Genomic DNA, 22,389 nt, shown 5'->3' with positions numbered 1-22,389 from the left:
TACACACTAACACCATCACCACTGCCAGTGCTGCCCAGATACCCAGCATTTAGGAACAGAAGTGGGGGGGGGGTGTGTCTGCACAGCTTTGCTATTAGGAAAGAAGGAAGTGTTGTTCTTCCTTGCTCTGCAGCTATGGGTTTATGTCTTGTAAAACCGTGTTGATCCAGATATACCCCGCAGGTCATGTTACTTAATTACTGCAGGAATCTAGAATAAATTTTACTATTGAGAATGACTGTATAATGAATTGTGTATTAATCCTTTTACATGACCAAAGAATGTTTACAACAAACATTCAAAACCATATGCATATTACGGGTCTAAGTTTTAAGATAAAACCTAGCCAGCCTATAACCCATATTTCACACTGGGGCTAATGCTGAGTTAGCAAAATACAGAATTCAGATGAGCACTATCAAAGCTAAGTGTTTACTTGAAAGTTTTAAGGGGATCTGCCTTTTACAACTTTTTATATTACATTTGAATACTGTTCTTTATTTTTTCAATATTATTATTCCTAAAAATTCATCCTTTAAGAAAAAAATGGGAAACAGGAAGAAGCGATCTGCATCCTTCTTTTGTGTTGAGAAGCTGAGATTGTTATCTTCCCACCCAAATGGGATATCCTGCCAACTGCTTTGGAAAATAACAACAAAATGTATTGCATTTTGTGAGATTGTGTTTTTTCCTGCCTTCCAATGTCTATTAGGTCTAAGGTACGATGAGAGAAAGGCAAAACAAAGGGGATAATGATGTCGCAGGAGATGTTTTTGAACTATATTTTACTTTTAATGAGAAGTTGTTACACAAAGATTTTCCCTCTACATGACTTTAAATCTGTCCTAATACTGTCATTCTAAAAACTTGTTTTAAAATGTTAAATGTTTGTTGATCCCCTAGCAGATTCTGCAGGGCAATACCATTTGAATTCCATGACCTAGATTGTAAGGGAATCTTTCATAACTGCAGTATTGTGAGTCCTGTGCATTTACATTTTCTTAAAAAAAAAAAAAGGCATTTCAAGCCAGCAGAATAGTAAAATATTTTGATATGCTCTTGAAAACCCCAGAACCATGGATGTGCTTTTTGAACCAGGGTGCAATTTACATAATGAGCAAGAAGGTGACATTACCAAGCCCATTCCAATGTACCCAACCTCAGGGCATCTAACTGAACACTCAGAAAATCCTGCTAGTTTCCTAAATTTAATTGTATGAAAGATATGTTTTGAATGCAATGATGCTATATTTGTGAATAAGGTACCTAACGTGAATGTCACCAAGTAGAGAATGTGATTCTAAGTGGTCTGAAGTGTAATTTTTCTCTCATAACTTTAAAAAATATTCTTAATGTACTTTTTTTCCCCACATATTTTACTGGTGCATTATAGGTATACATAATGGTGGGACTGTGTATCTGAACATAACTCTGATGACTTCTGAATAAAGAGTTGCAGTTCTGGTAACAGGGCAAAGCTAAGCTACCAACCACCTCACTGGCTCACAACAGCAGGAGCAGCAAATGTCTGGTGCATGTATACTGAAACCAAATGGTCACCTCAGCGATGAGCCCACAGCCTTAGGCAGGCAGTGTTTTGATTCTCTAGGGTACATTCTCTAGTGACACCGAGGGGAGCTGGCTATGGGAGTGTGGACATGCATAAGTAAGTACAGCATGGCTAAGGTGCTCATCCAGAATTTCCTGGAAGTCACATTAAAAATCAAAGGGAAGCACAACCCACTCTGGGGTCCTTCTAATACCACCTTTATGGCCAGCAAGTTTTCTGTGAGAGAAACCTGCCTTCCTATTTTGTTTATATCCCTTCAAAAGCAGATCATACCAATTTGACAACTGTCCTCCAGCTGAGGGCTAATTACTTTGAGAGTCATAATGCAAATGGCACCGGATCAAAGCAGACTAAGTGAGATTTAATCCTTTCGAAGCCCAGGAGAATATTAGGAGAGTGGAGCTCGGTTCTGAATAGACACTATATTCTTCTTTGGTTCTTTGTTCCCTGATCAAATCAATGGAAAGGAACCTGCAGTGCCTCTTGGAGCAGAGCTGGCAGAAGCCCTGCCACGGGGCGCCCGTTTGTGCTGCCTCCCTCTCTGGAGTGACGCCACTGTCACAGTGCTTACAACAGTGGAAAATTTATACTTTGGCTACAAACAAGCAGATGGCTTCTAATGGAGGACCATTTAGAATGCCACAGTCTGTATTTTAGGGCCCAGGAACAACTGCACTTAGGAATTACTGTTTCACGGAAAAATTAGTTTCCAGGGTATTAACTATGTGCTAACCAGCTATTTCTCCCAAGACTGCCACTGTGATAAGATGTAATTAACTCGCAAAAATGTAAGTTTTTTTCTCTTTGCAGTTAAGCTATTTGATTTGAGCTCCGTATGTCCATGTACAGGATGAGGCCAGAGTACTAGAGAAGGAAGTTGATTTTTATGTATGTATGTATGCATTTTCAACTAGCAAGTCCAAATAATAGGGGTATCTGAACTATCACAAACTGATATCTGAGGCTCAAATAAAATTCTTGAAGCTAACGGTGGAAAAATAGCCAGTTTAGACAACCAACATGAATAAAAACCCACAGTAATGCTAGCTGGTCACCACCTCACCACCTTGAACCAAGCACAGAGCTGGAAGGCATCTAAGGGAGCCTAGGAGTAGGCAGAAGTGCCAAAGCACTTAGTTCTAAGAGAAGGTGGAAAAGGAGGGAGGGAGATACCTGCCAAGACTGGTGCTTTCCACTGGGGCAGGCATGGCTACTGCTGGAGACTGAGCATACAGCCAGCAGGCCAGGCCCTGGCTCCCTGGTTTGGAGACTGCTCTCACTTCCTCTCCCGAGCCAACAAAGCCGCCAGTGTGTTCCCATTCCAGAGTGAACTCCAGCACTTCTGAATCAACTGCTCATCTCTACAGCTAGGCCTTTCTGCAGTGCTTCACAGCCACAGTTAAGAGCTTCTCTCTTTTGAGCCGTGAAAGAAACCATACAAATGGCAAACAACCGTCTGTATTCCCTGTCTCGTCTGAACAATGACAAGTATGGGCGCTGTGATCTCAAAACAAAATCTTTACTACGGTGAGCAATACAAGAGCCTGCACTTGGAAAAAAACCAAACCAGGCATGGAATAAGGGCACCTCTGCTAGCCACAGTTCTCACACGCTCCTGTTTCCTGATTATTCTCAAGAGGAAAGTTGAAAAAAGTTCTCTGCCCCAATTCATAGAAGAGGTCACAGGAGAGGATGGACAGAAGCACCCTCTCCCCCACAATGCATGTACTTTTTGGTTCCAGTTCAATTTAGGATAGGGTCCTTGCCTGCCATCTCGTATGGCAACATTTAGAAGTGAATCACTGTATGATCAGCAACAGAAGAAGACTGTTTCCTTCAGAGAACAGTGGCTTCCATTCAACTGCTGGGCTGAGTCCAGAACAGCAGGATCTGAAGCAGATCTTTATTCAGCTTGCCTGCAAGGAAAGCAGCCTCATGTCTCCCGAGTCTCCGCCTGATCGGCTGCACTGGGAGGGCTCCACTAAGGACTCTGAACCCTGCCCTTGACCAGGAGAGAAAGCACCTTCCTGAGAGAAGTCCAGCTTCCCAGACAGCAAATGGCTGAGAGCACAGATCATAGGGCTGGGCCAGGAAGGTTTCAGTGCAAGAGCTTTGAAGATTGGAAGATTGGAACCACCAGAATAAAAGAGGGATGCACGAGCATCCACAAAGATAAACAGAAGAAAAAGCAGGAAATGAAGCCAAAAACCAAAAACCCTGAGGATACAAATAGAAATACAAATACCAAAAAGGTTAAGGGTGGGGGGCAAAAAAAAAGTGATTGACATACACACAAAGATTCTAAGGAATATTATACTTGGCGCTCACTTCTGCCATGTGCAAGTAATGTCACTGTTCTTATTAGAAACTCTACGGTCTCATTTATTTCAAATCAACAACTCAGTGAATTCTTCCACCAAAAGAGCAGACACTCTTTCAAGTGTGAGCCTGAAAAAAGCTATTTGATAGGAGTCCCACTGGGTTTTCTGAAGGAAGGCCACTACTTAGTGACCTGCCATTGCTCTTCATTTCCAGAAATTTATTTGAAGTCCAAATTAATTTGGATTCATCAGCATTTCAAGACAATATGTTTTTGCAAATATTTTAAAGGAAGCACAGCGTAGGGTGGGATCTGAGACTGCTCCTTGCCAAAAGCAGGTAATTTCAAGAGTAGGCAGTTTCTTCTCTTCTGGATGATCTCCAAGGATGAGAATTAAAACTACCCATTTCAGGCTGTGGCTGTGGCCCAGTGGTACAGTGCTTGCCTAGCACGCACAAGGCCCTGGGTTTCATCCCCAGCACGACAAACAATACAACAAAACAAAAGAACTATCATCTCTAAGGATAGAAGCATTCTGTCCCTTAACCTTCAAGAAGCTCTTTGTTACACTCAAAAATTCTGTTAGTTATACACATCTCCTCTATTCATTCTGTACCTTCCAGATGGTGAGTCACCAACATAGTCTGACTCTACTTGCTCACCCTGTGTGGTTATTCCTGTTATCATGCCTATTGCACAGATAAAGAAACTGAGGCCCAGAGAGGTCTGAAAACATGCCCTGGGTGACACAGTAATGGCGAAAGCTGGAACTCCAGACACACATACTTGACAGGTTATTAACACCATGGCAAGCAAAGCACCCGCATGCTCCTGACACATTTTGATGATTTCCTCAATGAACTGAAATGCTTCATTTAAGGCCAATGTCTTGGTACAGTCCGTGAACAAAAATGACAATTCCTTAGTGCATTTCTCTGATTGAAATGGTTAAATCACTCATGGTTTTCACGTGATTTGAGGATAGCTATCCCGGATAAGTTTAAATAATACAGATTGATGTTTTTAGAAATGGTTTCCCACAACTTACATTTTAAAAAATGAACCCACTAGTCCAAGAAGGAAAAAAGAAAGAAGGGGACCAAAAAAAAAAAAAAAAAGAAAAAGAAAAAAAAAAAAAAAAAAAAACAACCTGGATTTATTCTGTCTCTAATCAAAACAATACTTATCACATGTGAAAGCAGAGGGGGTTGGCACTGTGCTCCCCAGACACTTGGCAGTTCATTTTCTCTCATGCCTGTGACTAAAACCAGACTTGCAAATTAAAAATATGCCTATCATTTTTTTTTTCTAGGACAATTCAAACACAAGAGTCTGAAAATATACCCACACAAACATTGCTTTAAGCAACATGAATGAAGAACTGGAAACAACCTTGAGATCTATTTATTTTCCAAATAACAAATGGTAAGAGATTTTTTTTTTCCCAAGTCGGATGGGGTAAAGATCAAGAATTTAAAATCATAGTCTTGATAACATAGTTACTTGGCAGATACTAGCGGCCTTGTAGACTCTATCTAAAAAGATAGTCAAAAAATCAAGAAAACAAAACAAAAAAAAAACCCAAACGTAAAACAACTTACCAGGAGGGGAAAAATTCATGTGTGCCTCCAACCACTTTTTGAGACTAGGGAAAAAGAAGGGACTGGGGATGTAGCTCAGGGACAAAGTGCTTGCCTGGCATGGGTGAGGCCCTGGGTTCCTTTCCCTGCACCGCAAAAAAGAAATAAATCACAACAAAATCTTCACCCCCAAAAAATGGGCTTTAAAGAGAATAAAAATAATAGGAAAAACAGAGAAGGTGTGCTGTGAACCGAATTTCATGTCGATGGCATTTTAACGGATCTGGTGCTCTGCATTCTGCTCTGCCACTTTTCATGAGACCCTGTCACACAATTTTATCTCATTTGTAAATGGCATCACCAAGGACATCTGGTTAAATGTCCAGAAGACATGACCTGGCCGAAATCTAATACTAAATCTTATTTCATGGTTATCTTGGAAAACCACAGGATCAGAATCCAGACCCCTCCTCTTAACTAGGTTTGTAGGTTTAAACAGAGTCACTCAATAGCCACTCTGGGGAGGTGAGTGTGTGAAGTCAATGCAGTGGATAAGAGGCAAGTTATTTCAAGCACCCATTTTGTGTATCTAACGATCGGCACATTAATTTATTTATAATGCCAGCTAAAGCCCTTCTAAAATTACTTCCAGTTTCAAAGGGATTTTATTTATTGTGCTACTGGGGACTGAAACTAGTATGCCCTACCACTGAGCTACATCCCCACCCCTTTTTGTTTATTATTTTGAGACAGGGTCTCACTGAGGGGCCTGAGCTGGCCTTGAACTTGTAGTCCTCCTGCTCAGCCTCTGAGTAGGTGAAGTTATAGGAATGTGTCAGCTCACCCAGATTCAAAGGGATTTTAGAGTGAAGATAACTACTGTTTTAGAATCTGCTATATGCCAACCACTTCACCAGGTAGTTTCCCACAGTGATTTTATTTTATTTAAAGTCAAGTTTAAAATGTTGTAGTTAGACCTGACAGGCATATCCTTGTAGACTATGTGAGGATTAATTAAGATAATGGATTGCTAGTGTTTTGTCAAAGTAAAATTCACTAAAAGTACAAATTTCAGGTATTATTACATCCTGGGTCAGAGTGAATAAGTCCCCATCTCTCAGCTCTGCCTAATGCCACAGGCCACTGTGTAAAGAGGCAGGAACAAGGCCTGGAGGATGGCAACAAGAGCAGTGGCATCCAAGTCCAAGGAACCACCCTGGGTGGTAAGCGGGAGGTACTAAGGTGGCACGGAATGTGGGAAAACTGAGTCAAAGGGCTAAATCTTTACTGGCTGCTATTTACACAGGAAGAGGTTGCCAAGAGAACAAAGGACTTCAGAGCCAGAGTCGAGGTGTGAGGGGTAGCTCTGGGATTACTGATGGTCTGATTTTAGACCAGTTCCCCTTCACCCCTTTTTTATTACACAAGAGTAGATAGATTAAGAACCCCATGCCGTGCCTACCACCTAGTTAACTCAGAGCCAAACTTGGTTCATCAGTCACCAGCCTCCTTTGCTGGATTATTTGTGCATTGATTATTTGTTATTTTATAAGAAATTACTCGAAGGCTTAGTGGATTAATAAAAGCATTTGTTAGCTCACATTTTCTGTGGGTCAGGAATTTGGAAGCACTAGACTTCTGTGAAGCTTAGTGAGGATGGAGGCAGGAAATAGTCATCTGAAGGCAGGACTGAAGCTAAGGAAGGGATGTAATCTATAATTTGGCCCAAAGCCTGTTTTTGTAAATAAATTTTATTAGAACATGGCCACTCTTTTTCATTTATATATTGTCTAAGTCTATTATTTTGCACTACCACAGCAGAACTGATCATGGAGACTACATGGGAAACATGCTTAAAACATTTATTATCTGGTAATTTATGAAAACATCTGGAAACCCCTGACCTAGAGAATCTGTATCCAAGATGGTTACAACACAAGGTTGTAGACAATAGGCCATGTTCCTGGTCACATGGGCTTCTCTGAATGCTTGAGAGTCCTCACAATACAGAGCTGGCATCCTGAAAGCAAGTGATTCAGGGCAGAGGCCATCATGTGTGTGTATGGGTTTTAAATAGCCAAGCCTTGGAAGAGAGATACCACTATTTTTGCAGTGTTATATTTACTGGTTACATGTAACACCAAGATACAAGGTGGGAGGGGAGTCCCCAAGGGCACAATAACTAAGAGGCATGGATCACTGAGGACCCTCCTGGAAAGCGACATATCTACAGGTAGAGACCAATTCCTTACACTATAAAATCAGGTGATAGGACAGGATTATTTCTTTAGAATTTTTCAACTCAAACATTTGACAATGATATAATGCAGAGAATTTCTGATATGCTTTTATTTCTAAACTTTGATCATAGAATATACAGTCATCCCTCAGTATCAGTAGGGACTTTGTTTCAGCCACATGCACCCTGGCCCCTAGGCCAATGGATACCCTAATCTGCAGATACTCAAATCCCTTACATAAAATGGCAAAGCATCTACATATAATCTATGCACATCTTTCTGTATATATATATATTTTTTTGGTGGTAGTGGGGATTGAACCCAGGACCATGTGCATGTGAGGCAAGTTCTCTACCACTGAGCTACACTTTAGCCCTCCTGTATAAATTAAGTCATCTCTAGATCGTCTAATTCCTAATACAATGTAAATGCTATCTAAATAGTTAATGAACAGTATTGTTCAGCACATAATGATGGAAGGAAAGTCTGTATATGTTTAATAAAGACACAATTTATTTTTGTGAATATTAAGAATCTTAAGTTTGTTGACTATGTGGGTACAGAAACCACAGACATGGAGGGCAAACTGTAGTCAATTAATATTTGTTCTAAATTTTAATATCTGTATTTTCATTTTGACTTTGTTCATCATAATATTACCATTTATGTTGGCAGAACCATTATGAGTTTGAAATGATTGTTTTCCTTTAGGCAGTATTTCACAGTTCTTAAATCCAAACATGTCTTGTTTTCTGAATTCTGTTCTTTAGCGAAAGAGACAGATAACCAAATGTGCTGTCCTCAGGGATTACTTTAAAAGTGCATATTCCTTAGTCCACAGGTCCCTATATTTTTAACACAATCACTTTGGCCTACAATCATTGCAATATGTAACATTCAATCCTATTACTGAAATCCTGTAGCACTGCAAATCAATAGAAAATAATATTGTTTATTATATTAGATAAAAAATTTCCTATTTTAGCAATTCAATAGTAATAAACCAACCTTATAAAAAGTGTGGCTTCCTACACATAATAAGTGTTCAATAATGGTTTCCTGAATCTCATATGCAAATATAGCAGACAGAAGATAATTCCAAAGTCCAAGGACTAACAATTAGTACTATAAAAAGTACAAAAAAAAAAAAAAAATACAAAGGGATGGAGCTCTGCCCCTTGAGCTGTTCATTTAACTAATGATTCACTCATTCAACAAATATAAATTCATCTGAAGTAATCCTGCCCCAGGAAACTTCTGGTCAGGGGTCACAAATTATCTTTGACCCTGAGGAAGCCCTCTTAACATAAAAGATGGTATGTGGTGAAATATACATAACATAATTTAGATCTTAACAATGTTTAAGTTTTACATACATTTGCACTGTGGTGCCCCTGTAGCTGCACTTTGGTTACACTTTGCTAGATAAAACCCCTGGTTCCCTGAGCACGCAGCCCTCGCTCATCATTTAAACTAGCAGTACAAGGCTGATTTACCCAACATTTCCTTAATCTTTCTCCTCCCTCTTCAAGACAGATACAAATTAAAAAGATTTGTTTTCATCAATCATTTCTTCCTAAAGACAAAAGGCGCTTAAGAAAAAAAAAAAACATGTTAAGATTGTTCTTTCAGGATGCTACTTCAGCATCTTCTCTGTCTTTTCTAGATTCTTTTTCCTTAGTCCAAAAACTTGTCCTTGATTCACTGAATCCTTTTTTAGTGGTGAGTAAATGGACCTGGGTCTGGTAACAACCATTACCACTATTTTTCTTTGTAACTTTTTTTTTTTTTTTTTTTTTTTTTTTTCTGTGCTGGGTATCAAATCCAGGGCCTCATACAAGCTAGGTGAGTGCTCTACCACTGAGTTCCACCCACAGCACACCTTTACAACTTTTGATCTGACCAGTATAGTCTTTTAATATCCTTGATCATTTAGTAAAAAAGTGAGCATGTTGATAATCAGCCGATCCCCAGAACTTACCAGGAGAAGGAAGAGCTACTCTTACATCTATCAGCCCTCATGGCAACAGAATTATTAATAAATACAAAATCTGAGACTGGGACTCATAGAACCTTAAATGTTTTACCAGAATATATCTTTTGTTGTTATTTTTAAACACACAATTTTAAACATTCTGGAGTGCCTAGAATCATTTGTTTTGGAGTAATTTTCTTCTTTATAAACACAGATAGGTTTTAATGGCATATGTGAACACCGTCCAAAGTACACAGTCAACACTTCTCCAGAGCGCTGACCTTGAGGTCCTTCCCTGTGGAATGACCCTGTGCCTCCGCCCCTGCCACTCCTACTGTTTCTGATCTACTGATATGACAACTAAGAAAATGCTACATTTTACTTTGTATCACAGTCTAGCTAGTAGTTACACAAGTAAAAACAAATCTGGTTCTGATTTGGCCGTGTTTCTTACACCTAGGGGTGGGAATTAAGATACACAAATTTTTTAAATTTTGCCTAGAAAACTAACGAGATAAGCAGCAATTGACAGACTGTTTACTGGGGGAGACAAAAAAGACCCGAAAGGCTTTCAAGAGCTGTAGTCTTATTTTAATGTCCAGATACCTTAAAGAATTTTTCTCTAGTGAGAACTGACAATACAGAGGGGGAAAGCCTGCCACCAGCGGTAAGGGCAGGACAGCTCTGGAGCCTGAATTTGTTAGCTGGTTTTCTAACTAACAAGAACAAGCAGGAAGGACAAACTGTTTTAGAATTCCATCTGGCCTGACTGCGGTTATTTTACAGTCTTAGAGGAGTTACCATTGTTACTGATGTCAACCACGGTCACTCTTTTTGATTAAAAAAAAAAAAAAAAGTACTTGAACTCGGTCAAGGCCAGGCATGGGGTCTGTAGGTGCTCCTGTAGAATTCCTCAGAAAGCGTTCTCTTTCCCAGTGATCACAGAAAGGCATGCGCCTGACTTCCATTTTTGCTAGAGCATCTATTCTAACACTCTTCTCTTTTTGTCCAAGGACATCATTTGTCATTTACTTAATACACTGGCTTCTGAACTATGTATGAGTCAACAACCTCCCTTGATTAAGCTAAGATTTATAGAGAGCTTACTGGGCACCAGACCTTGGGCTGTGCCAGGCATGGCCTGGGCGGTGGGGATGTCACAATCAAATGGGAGATGGAAGCAGAACCATACACAGTGGGCCATGCTCAGAAATGGGGCAGGTTCTGCATCACACCATGGGAGGCTGCCCACAGAGGGCAGGTCCGAGGGCAGTCAGAGTTACAAGAAGCAGGGGTGCTTGGGCATCCTACCAGACCCAAAAATGAGAGGAAGAATGGCAAGAGAGAAGGCTAAAAAGAGGTGGACAGGAGCCAATATTTGTTAGAGCATCAATCACCTTCAAGAAGGCCATCAACAACAGCTGGAAAGAGATCTACTGTGTGAAGAACGGCTGAGAATGGCCAATCGGCCCCACCCTGAGAATAGCTCTGAGGGGTCACGGGCCTGTGCAGATGCAGACGTTTAGAACAGCGCTTGGCTCACATTCTCAGCCTCGATGCACCAGTTACCCCTGCCCTCTCCTACTGCCCTCTTGGCTGTTATTATGGCCCAGCTGTATGATGGTCACAAAAACAGGACTTCCACAGACATGATCCTGACTCACCACCCAGATCTGGCATTAGGGTCCCACTCTATGCTAGAACTCTTTGTGGGTCCCCCAAGTGACTAAGTGCCCACACAAGGTGTCCTCTTCCTCCCTCAGTATTCCCCACCCCCCCACCCCCCCATGTGTGCCTTATACTGTCACATTCCAGCCTTACTCTGACCTTACGTGACAGGCACCATTTTCCTTGGCCCCATTTGAGTGTGAGGGAGAATGTAACACAGAAAGATCATGTCCCTTGCACAGTGGCTGCAGAGGGCTGTGAACAAGATGCTGGTACAGAAGAAGTGGGAGTGGGGTGGGGGTGCTGGCTCAGAAGGCCACTAAACTCTGAAAACTGTCAATTACAGCTTCCCTTTACCTCCAGGTTATTGAACCTGGACCTGACTTTAGGCCCTGAGAAATGGATCAGCCCAGCCCCAAGGTCTGTGACTCTGGCATTGCTGGACACTGGCTTTCTTAAAGGTCAACTCTGTATTTAGATTCAAAAGTTCATATTTTTTAAACTTAAGTTTTTAGAAGATTTAGATCTCCAGAAAGATTGATCGGATAGTACAGAGCCCTCATATAGCCTACCATAAACATTTCAATGTGAAGTGCATGTTGTCAGATTGTTATGTGATTGCCCACCCAAGTTAAAAGCTCTAGCACCCTCGTCCTATGCTGTGAAATCTTACACTTTCCATTAAAAATTTAAAAATGCTCATATATCTACCATGACTTGAGAGTACGAAGCAGGGAAAGAAAAGTCCAGAAGCTCTTAGGAAATGTTGGGAAAACGATTAAAACATTTAACCCTAGAACATAAAGACACTTTTTTCTTCCTTGTGCTGGGGACTGAACTCAGGGCCTCACAAGTATACTACGTCTGCACTGCTCCCCTGCCCAACAGAGCATTCGAAGAGGCCTGGGGTCCTACGTTTGACTTGAGGCTTCTGCGGGCACGATAAGCACAGTGATGTCTTTTTAAGGTCTTCCATCTTGTTCTTTTAGTTGACTCCTGAGGCTGTTACCTTTCTTAGAGGCTCCAGGCAGCTGACCCTGATTCCTGGCTGGGTGCTCCCTGGCTCAGGGAGGGCTGGTTGCCCGGGGGCCAGTTAAGTGGTGACAGTTCTGGGATGTTGTGTCCTTGTGCTCCAGGCCATCGAGTTATCAAATGGTTCCTGGATAAGACTCCTTTCTATTTTTAATTGGATCTTAAAATGACTGAGAGCTGAATAAAGCAATTTGAATAGAAATAAAAGGGCATCACTAGGATGGTATTTACCATCTAGAATTCTTCTTAAAGGTCTCAACCTCCTGAAGCCTAATCATCTGAAGATGCCCTTTGCAAAGCAAACTGTTTTACTTTCCTCAGTTGGCCTCTCACCTTTAAATGTATCTAATTTGCCTATATATTTGGAAACACTGCAGTTTCCTATTTGATACTGAAAAAGCTCTGTTTGCAGGAAATTTCCTTCCATGCTCTCTGCGGCTTTCATTGCCACCCCTCCCATGGCTAGAGAAATAGCTGACTGCACGGAGCACTTCTCCACATGAGCTTCTGCCTCAGGGTCACTTGATGCATTGGTTAAAAGGTTGATTTCTGGGCCTTTCTAAGACCATGGGATGAGTCTTTGATTTATAAAACAAAAAAAAAGAAAGAGAGGTTTTGTGAACCTGGCCTGGAACATGCTTGTTCACACACTCACCTGTCCATGCTCTGAACTTTTTGGGTGGAGTTTGGGGGAGGGGTGCAGTTAGAGGGGTGGGGCTCTTAAAATATAGGTCCTTGGGCCTCACCTTAGATTAAGGGAACCAGAGAGTGTTCAGGGCATAGAGTCCAGGTACATGTGTTTTTCAAAAGTTTTACATTTAAAATGGCAACTTGGGAGTTGATGGAGGAGAATCACAAGTTCAGAACCAGCCTCAGGAACTTAATGAGACCCTGTCTCAAAGTAAAAAAAAAATTTAAAAAGGACTGGGGATGTAGCTCAGTGATAGAGCACTTGCCTAGTATGCACAAAACCCTGGGTTCAATCCTCAGTATCAACACAAACAACATCAACAGCATTATTTAAGAACTGTATAATGATTTAAATTTCTCAATCATACTTCGTCCATAAAATAGGAACTGAGTTGAAAACTAGCAATTCAAATACAAATTAAATACAACACAATAATTATTCATAAGTGATAACAATTTCTATTGACAGGATACTATCAATTTCTAGTACTTAACAGTGAGAGAGTCCAGGGACTGGATAGATATTAATGAGATATACTCTTAAATATATATGTTTTCATAGTTACTCTATTTTTTACTGGGCCCAGAAACTGACCAGGGGACCCAGCAGAAGCTGTCCCTGCTTTTGGCACAGAGAAGCAGCCCAGTGAGTGGAGGCTACACTTAGTTACAAAGCAGATGGCAAAATGTCAGAGGAAAGCTAAAGGACAAAAAAAATCTACATCCTAGAAATGGCACCTGTTCAGCAGGTAAACCAAAGGCCTTGCCAATTAGCCTCAATCTTTGAAAAGCACAAGGTGGTGACCTTCTGGTCCTCTGGACCTCCTGGGCTGTGAGACTACATAGGAAATGTGATGAACATCTTTGTCCCTCCTTGATAGCAGCACAAACTGGTGGTCCATGCGGCAGTGTCAGTTGTGTGGCAAGGCCTTGGTCAGCAAGAAAGAAGCAACTGCTACTAGATCGTCTGTCCAGCCTTTGATTTGCAGATTGATAATTAAAAGAAAAGAAAAACAGGCAGTGGAGACGGGAAGGGAGGAATGGTCCTCCTGGGTTTGGAAGACCCCCAGAGATCCTGACCGCAGCGCTCACCTTGGCCTCCTGCCCTCTCTTTGGCAAAGAGAATTTAAAAACCACCTTGAGGCTGGGGTGTGACTTGGTGGTAGAACATTTTTCCCCTTCAGTACTGGGGAAAAAAAAATCATCTTTATAGGAAGCCAGAGATGTCCTCTTTGAAGGCATGTGGTAAATAACGCTGAGTCAAAGCCCATTAGGTAACTCTGTCCCTCTGAAACATAACAGCAATATCAGCATCCAAATCACCTTTTCTTGCAAGAGACTGTTAATCAGAGAATCACATCTATGTCTCAGGAGGGAAAAAACTCCATAGAGATTTAAAATCTCTTAGATTTTTTTCTTCCTTTTAAGTAACATGAGGTAGAATTTTTTGGCCAGTTTTCATTTGTCAATGAAGATGAGTGTAAATAAACTTTTCTTTTGAGTTAGGGCTTGTCCACTGTCAGGAAGAGTGCTTCGGAAGGAGTCTCAGAGCTGACCTGACTGGAGATGTCACTCAGTCATGGCCATAGTAAACACACCACCTGACCCCCAGCAAAAAACAACAGCCCTGCTGGTCATATATTTAATGAACTTGAAGCATGTTAATCATAACTGAGATCAATAAAAAAAATCTTTGTTTTTTAGACAAAGCTGTGGTAACATGAAATCCTGAATGAGGGGAAAGTTTTATTAACCCAAAGCAAGATTTTTGTCTTAACACTGAATTAGATATGTACACACCAGCCAGGAAGTTGCCTGCTATAATCTACAAACATCACCAGAAATATAATCAATGGAGAAACATGATTAACCAAAACCCTCTCAGAGATAGTGCTATAATTTTGCTTTTGGGTTTTTTTTTTTTTTTTCCTTACATATTCTAAAAGTTTTAAATGGATTGTGCTGTTATGGTTTAGATATTAGGTATTCCCCAAAAGCTCATGCGTGAGGCAATGCAAGAACATTCAGATGTGAAATGATTAGGTTAATGAAGGTTTGACCTAAAAAGCAAATTAATTCCCTGATGGAATTAACTGAGTAGTAACTGAAGGTGGGTAGGGTGTGGCTGGAGGAGGTGGACGCGGGGGGAGGGGTGGTTGGGGGTATATAATTTCTATTTGGCAAGTGGAGTCTCTCTGCTTCGTGATCCAAGTGAGCTACTTCCCTCCACCATACTCTTTGGTGATGATGTTCTCCCTCACCTTGAACCCTGAGGAATGGAGCCAGATGCTATGGACCGAGACCTCTTAAACCATGGGCCCTCCTCTAAAATTGTTGTTAGTCTTTTACACAGTAATGAAAAAGCTAAAACATGTGCCCTCCCACACAATTTTAAATCAACACCTGAAATTTTTTTCAAGACAGGTTTTTTCCCCTTCCTCTTTTCATTTTTTAAATTGGTGCATTATAGCTGTACATAATGATGTGCACATTCGTACATGACACAATGTGTAATATAACAATGTAATCTGGCCAATATCACCCCCTGGCACTTCCCCTCCCTCCCCTCCTCCCACTGCCTGGTTCCTTTCTTCCACTGATCTCCCTTTGATTTCCATGAGATCCATGTCCCCCGCCACCCCACAACAACCTTTCTTTTTCTGTTACCTCCTCTAGCTTCCACATATGCAGGAAAACATACAACCCTTAACCTGAGTTTGGCTTGCTTCTCTTAACTTAATGGTTTCTAGTTCCACCCATTTTCCTGAAATTGCCATAGTTCATTTTTTTTCTTTATGGCTGAATAAAATTCCATTGTGTGTGTGTGTGTGTGTGTGTGTGTGTGTATATATATCCCATTTTCTTCATGATTTATCTGTTGATGCACTCTGAGGCTAGTTGCATAGTTTGACTCTTGTGAATTGTGCTGCTCTAAACATAGGTATGCATCTATCACTACAGTATGATGACTTTAATTCTTCAGGATAAATACCAGGAAGTGGTATTATAGCTCACAGTGTGGTTCCACACCTCGTCTTTTGAGGAATCACCATATTGATTTCCACAGTGGTTGTATTAATTTGCAATCCCACTAACAGTGTAAAACGTTCCTTTCTCTTCACATCCTCTCCAGCATTTATTACTCTGTGCATTCTTGATGATCACCTTTCTGACTGAACACCTAAATTTTCATCATAAATTAAATAGATGCAAAATGTATTTTCTAGCATATGGAAAATATCAACACAAAAAACTATGAAGTCACACTTTTAAAGTCATTTGAAGGATTTTTGACACTGTATTGATGTGAAATCCATAATAATCCATCTGAAAAATATGTAAATATGCTCTTAATTAACAGTTCAATTGTTTTCCTTTTTTTCCCCTCTTTGAAATCATATTTTCTTCTATTTCTTTCAAGGAATTTTAACCTAATAATTTCTTTTTGCTTATAAGTATTTATAAAGCACTCTCTCAAACTTAGCTATAATAGTATAAGTTGAAATTTAAAAGCTTTTAAAATTTCATGTGACATAAGTCTCTCTGTGTTTAAAATTTTCTTCCAGACTAACTGATCACTGGGTACATAAATGAGAAAAATTATAAAAGTAAATATTTTGACAATTGTTGAACATAGTTTTTTGGACACATTTCAGAGATGCATCTCTTAATGAGATGGATTTGGCTTTGGTGAGTGGGACGGGTGCTTTATTGAATTCAGCTTAGTCCCTAACATCTCCAGTTTCAAAGGTTCTCTGTCACCTGGGAGGTTCTGATACCGGAATCCAGGCAAAGGGTAAGGTTCAACAGAGGAGGGGGGTGTTCCTTTCTGAAAAGTGGGACAAGAGCCATCAAGAAAGGAAAGGTGGCCACGGATGGCCAGGAGGACACTGGGGCACCCTTGGGCAGTTACATCTTAGGAAAGAGTACATGTGTAAACTGAACTGCTAAAAACCTAGCCCCTGAAACTGTCTGCACCCACACGTTCCTTTCAAAGTCTGAGGAGCAAGGCTGTTTGGAGGCACTGCCCTCTGCCCACCCTCCTCTATTCATCCTAGTTTTCTGGCCCTTGCTCATGTCATCTGTCTCTCCTTCAAATGAACACAGAGCAAATACTTTAAAACACTTGAGTGGGGGACAAATTTCCAGCCCACGGGTCTGTCCTCCTGTGTCGGTATCTCTTCAACCTTAAGAGAGAGGTTTAATGGAGGAATTTACAAATGAACCCCATTTGCCTCATATTGCTACTTGGTCTCCATATTTGATTCATAGCCAACTTTAATATAAAAAATGTATTTGATGTTAAAGTAAAGTTTATTCTATTTCACCCCATGTGGACTTTTTCTAAGGGGGAAAAGGGGGCATATGAATGAATGTAGGGCAGGGAATGGAGAAGGAAGGAGAAGGGAAAGAGGAGGATGTGCCCACATGTGCCCATGAGTGTCCAAATATGGCTTAAGAGAAACAAAGGAATTATTCAAACCACCAACATGAGGATCATTCCCTATTTACTTACGCTAACTTTTTAAGTGCAGAAAAGTATACTGATAACAAATGGCAAATAAGACCCTCCCAGAGAATTACTGCTGACTTCAAAAGTAAGACTGGCATAGTCAGGAAATTCAAACTATATATGGAAAGAAAAACCTATTCACTCTCCTCAAAAGAACCTACTGTAGGGAGTTTGCAGTGAGTCCTTCCAAGAAAAACAAATACGTTTCTTTTTCTTTGCTTCCCTTTTTTTCTTTGTAATTTGACTCAAAGGAGATAATATCCTTTCTTCGTATCTTGCTTCTTCTATTTATAGCCAAAGCATGTGTGTGTGTGCATACATGCACGTGCAAGCACATACACACACCAGCACAAATTTCTTTTAAAAAATAGAATCATGGGATTTTATTATATGAATATGCCCTAATTTAGTTAGACACTCACTGAAGAATTTTGTTGTTGCCAAATTTCTGCTAATAAAAATGTTTCTGCAACTGTATTTTGGTACACTGCATATACAACGATTACCTTAGTAAGAATCATTTCTGTGTTGCAGAATAATCCAAATTGTGATTGGACTGCATTCCAGAAAGGCTGAAGCAATTTACACCTCTGCCAATAGTATACAAAAGAATGTCCATTTCTCATATTCAATGACAGCAGATTATCAACAACATTTTCTAATAGAATAGAATGTGGCATTTCACTGGTGCTTGAATTTACATTTCCCTAATTTTGATTGAGGTTAAACATTTCTTCACTCGTTACCCTTTAATTACTGGATTGGGTCTGTAGAAACTTTGTTTGAACTAAAGATAGTAATTCTTTGTGACATTCAAATATTTTTCCAGTTTGTCCATTACCTTTCCAGTTTATTTTTCTGTCAAAGTTCTGAATTTTCATGTATTTTATATTATCAATATTTTTCTTTAAGATTTGGGTTTTGGGTTCTAATCAGGAAGGCACCTCTGAGGAAGATATACCCAGGCTTTTAAATACACGTTTTATGGTTCAACTTTTTTCTATTTGAATCCTTCAACTATCTATGTTTGAGGCTGGAGGAAGGGGATTCATAAGTGATAAGATAAAATAAAATGCAGTGATTTTCTAAAACAGTTCTTTGTCTCAAACCACTTAACAGTCTTCTGTTTTCCACTGACATGTTTGCCACTCTTAATATCAACTAAATTCCCAGTTTTATTTGGGTTCATTTAGGAACTCTGCTCTATTCTACTTACCTATTCACTTCTTCCCTAATTAAAAAGGTATTTAATTATTTTGATTACTGTATTATTCATAATGTTTTAATATCTGATAGAGCTTGGGAATTTTTCTTCTTTTTTGGAGGTACCCTTTCTATTTTCAAATGTTTATTTCTACATATTTGAACTGGCAATGCATTTATTTTTTAAACCATATTTATTTATCTACGTATGAATTTTTACGACAGGGTCTCACTAGCTGCCCAGGCTGGCCTTGAACTGCAATCCTCCTACTCAGCCTCTTGAATTGCTGGGAGGAGGGTGGCAATGATTGTCACTTCATTTTCATAGGATTACATTTTTTTTTAATCTCAGGAGAGTTTTAAAAATATTCTTCATTTAGATCATCCATACTATGTTCATAAATTACCACCTAAAGGTTTTATGTTTGGTTTCTTTTGTAAATGAGAATTTTCCTTTGTAATGTTTTTAACTGGTTATTATTTCTTAGGAAACAAATGATTTTATATAAACTTTATAACCTGGTTCCTTAACAAATTTTCCTATTATTTTAAATACTTCATCTTGTGACCTTGAGATACATAATCTTCTAATTTTCCAGTAGTGACCAACTTGCCTCTCCCAGGTTCCTTCCAGGTTTCTTCGTTCTTCCCCTTATCCACTCCCTTGGTAAGCATCTCCAGAACAAGGCTGAGTACCAGGGTGAAAATGGGCCTCCTGCCAGGTCTCTGAGTGCTTCCATGTTTCACCACGGAGCACGAGTGTGGGTTTTGGTTTAAGATGTGAAAACTTGGCTAACCCATGTGCCAAAAGTGACGTTGCCTAAGACTCAGGAGCACAGGTCACTTGATCTTCTCATCTACTATGTGATAATCATGAACACAGCTCTGCCTGGGGCCAGGCTCTCCCTCCTCTGGACTTCCATCACAAGTCCTCTTCTGGGGAGACCCACCTCATCAGGGGCATGTAGTGCTTTAACATGGGGATCCCCTGTCTATTGTGCTACCTTTGAAGTCCTTGCTTCTGCAAGATGGAAAGATAGGGAGGGTCCTCTTTACATCTTTTCCCCATTCAATTCTCCAAACGTACAAAAGAAAAAAAAAAAAATCCTGTGCAATGTGGTGAGAGGCTGAAGAGACTGTTGTTCAAGAGGTCCTAGACCTAGAGTTTGTCTCCTTAGAAGATACTGCCTTATGGACTCTCCCAGTACTTAAATCCCTATGTCTTACCAGAGATAACTAACTGTGGGCATCTAGGAATCTTCTGTCTCCATATCACAAGCAGAAAAATCACCCAAATGGTAAGCTCCAGCATGGCTGCTTTCTGGTTCTCTCTCTGTTATCTGGTAGAATGTGGAAAAAATTGAGAAGCAGTTCCTCCTTTCATGGCAATTTTTGCTGCTTCTACCCACACATTTTCGTTCTCTCTTATTCTCTGCAGGATATTATTCAGGATTCTATTTACTCACTTCTCCTTCCCCAATATTTCTGTATATAGAGCAGAATTAGAAACTGTAGGGAGCAGCCCCAGGGTGATTCTCAGAATTCTCTGACTTGTACTTTGGTTGAATGCTAGTTCTATTCTTTATTAACATTGCTTGAATATTTTTGTTTGCTTAGTTTAGTCCTTGAAACTTATTTGTTGCTCGCAGTATTAGGATTTTGGTTTTGCTATGCCATCTTAAACTGGAGTCCTCTGTATTTATTTAAATTGGTAATTCAATGCTGGAGAAAATGTTTAGAGTGACTCCTATGAATTATGCTTCCTGTCATTTGCTGAAGAAATACTGGGCATTCGTTTTTCAGGATAGTTGTTCTTACCTGCTGCTTGAGTGCCTCCAAGGACTCAAATTCCAATCTGGCCAGTTTCATCTGGATATGTCGTGGTTTATCAGGTATGGCAAATGCAAGTATAAACTTTAAAGCCAGGAGTGCATGCTGAAAACAAGAGAGAGCCCATGTTGATATGATACACTCACTCATGTGTGCAAGGAAACAAACTGGAACCTACCTGATCTGGGATTCTTTTCATTAATCTTAGGTACTTTTCAATTATTGGCTTGTGAATTATCAAAGACTTATCAGTTATATTTAGTTCATCCCACTGTAGTCCATTCTATTATTATTGATGCATTTTGTCTTATTCTTTTAAAATTAATTATTACCATAAATTGATGCCCTAGGCCACCCTCAATGTTTTATAGAAAAATAAAGTTTATTCCAAAGTCTTCCACAGATTTTTTTCCTACCTGTGCCTCAATTACCGTGTATTTCAATGTGCCCTACTTGTCAGGCTGATCCATTCTCTGCCCAGCAACATCCCTCAGTGCTACAGCAGAGGCTGAGCCACAGTCAATGTCCGTGTGTCTTACACATAAGGTGCCTTAAACCCTCTACCTCCCCTTAGTGTCTGGTGCCATTTTGTTCATGACATGATAACCGTAAATATTGATTAACTCATTGATTAACCTTATGCTGCCATATATAGTAGGACTGATACAGAGAAATGTAATGTGTATCCATTAAAACAGAAAACTTAAAACCTGGCTGCTGTATTTCCCTTCTACACTGGCATCGTGACCCCTTCTCTATTACATAATGATATGAGATTGAAAATTATGCCAACAGTATTGCTTCCATTGGTAACTGTGATCATCAGACATATAGCTTCAACTTATTGATGCTTCTCCAAACCTAGCATCACCTGTGATCTAGGATCAACACCCACGGATATCTAAGCAATCAAAAGAATGAAGTCTCTGTGATGACAGCATGAATTATGAAACATTAATAGCTGTGTATTTTTGAAGGTATAAAAGGCATTAAGAAAATCAATGAAGGAGATAGATTAGCCTTCAAAAAATGCTACACACTTAATAGAAAAAGAAGACAGTTGAAAAAAGCCCTTACTGTGACATTATCAAAGGAAGAACAAGCAATGGTAGATATCTCCTGGGAGAAGCATGAAGCAGGAAAGAAAGACATTATCATGCCAGAACAAGCAATAATTTAATCCAAGGATTTAAAAATGAGCACAACTCCAGGTCAGGTCAGGCAAGAGGTCTGGAGTGGACCAGGGATAGGAAAGTTTCACTCTGATGTGCCCACATGACCAAGGGTGACACTGGAAGATGCTGATTAGGGGTCTAGAGCAGGAAAACTAGATGGTACAGCCTGGATCAGATGGTATCACATACTGTATTTCTGAACTGAATGAATTCAATTAACAAGAACCTGCATATAATTTATAAAGAATAAACAATTAAGAAAAAGCTATGCTGTGCCATTATTTTATTCTATTAGAGTACTGAAATATAATTTCATGAGATAATCTCTTCAGTTGGCATATCAGAGAAAGAAATAAACAAATTAGTAAATGAAAATAAATCTTTCATATTTTTCAGAAACTGGGTGGCCTTAGGTTGCCAGAGCCCCATGAAGACCAAGTCATTGGACCCTTTCCATCTCTCCTAACAAATCTGTACCCATTTCCTCTTCCTCAGAGTCTTGGTGGGAATTGTTTTAAAAAACAAAACAAAACAAAATGATCCTGCTGAGGAAGGATATGCTTCCCTTGGGCAAGCCATCTGGAAGGTGTGCT

The 22,389-nt window shown here is 39.9% G+C and overlaps 1 protein-coding gene across 1 annotated transcript in view; it reads right to left on the bottom strand.

The window, feature by feature from the left end:
- The window catches only part of ANO10 (anoctamin 10), a 185,254-nt gene that overhangs the window by 29,180 nt on the left and 133,685 nt on the right, over positions 1-22,389 (bottom strand). The window contains exon 12 of the mRNA XM_079115607.1: positions 20,610-20,726. Within this exon, the coding sequence (XP_078971733.1) occupies positions 20,610-20,726 (117 nt within the window). The remainder of the gene's footprint in view (positions 1-20,609; positions 20,727-22,389) is intronic.

The sequence above is a fragment of the Sciurus vulgaris genome (assembly GCF_902686455.1).
Source record: "Sciurus vulgaris genome assembly, chromosome: 16".
Taxonomy (NCBI): Eukaryota; Metazoa; Chordata; class Mammalia; order Rodentia; family Sciuridae; genus Sciurus; species Sciurus vulgaris.
The sequence above is the reverse complement of the archived record's forward strand: the minus strand, read 5'-3'. Positions and strand labels throughout refer to the sequence as shown.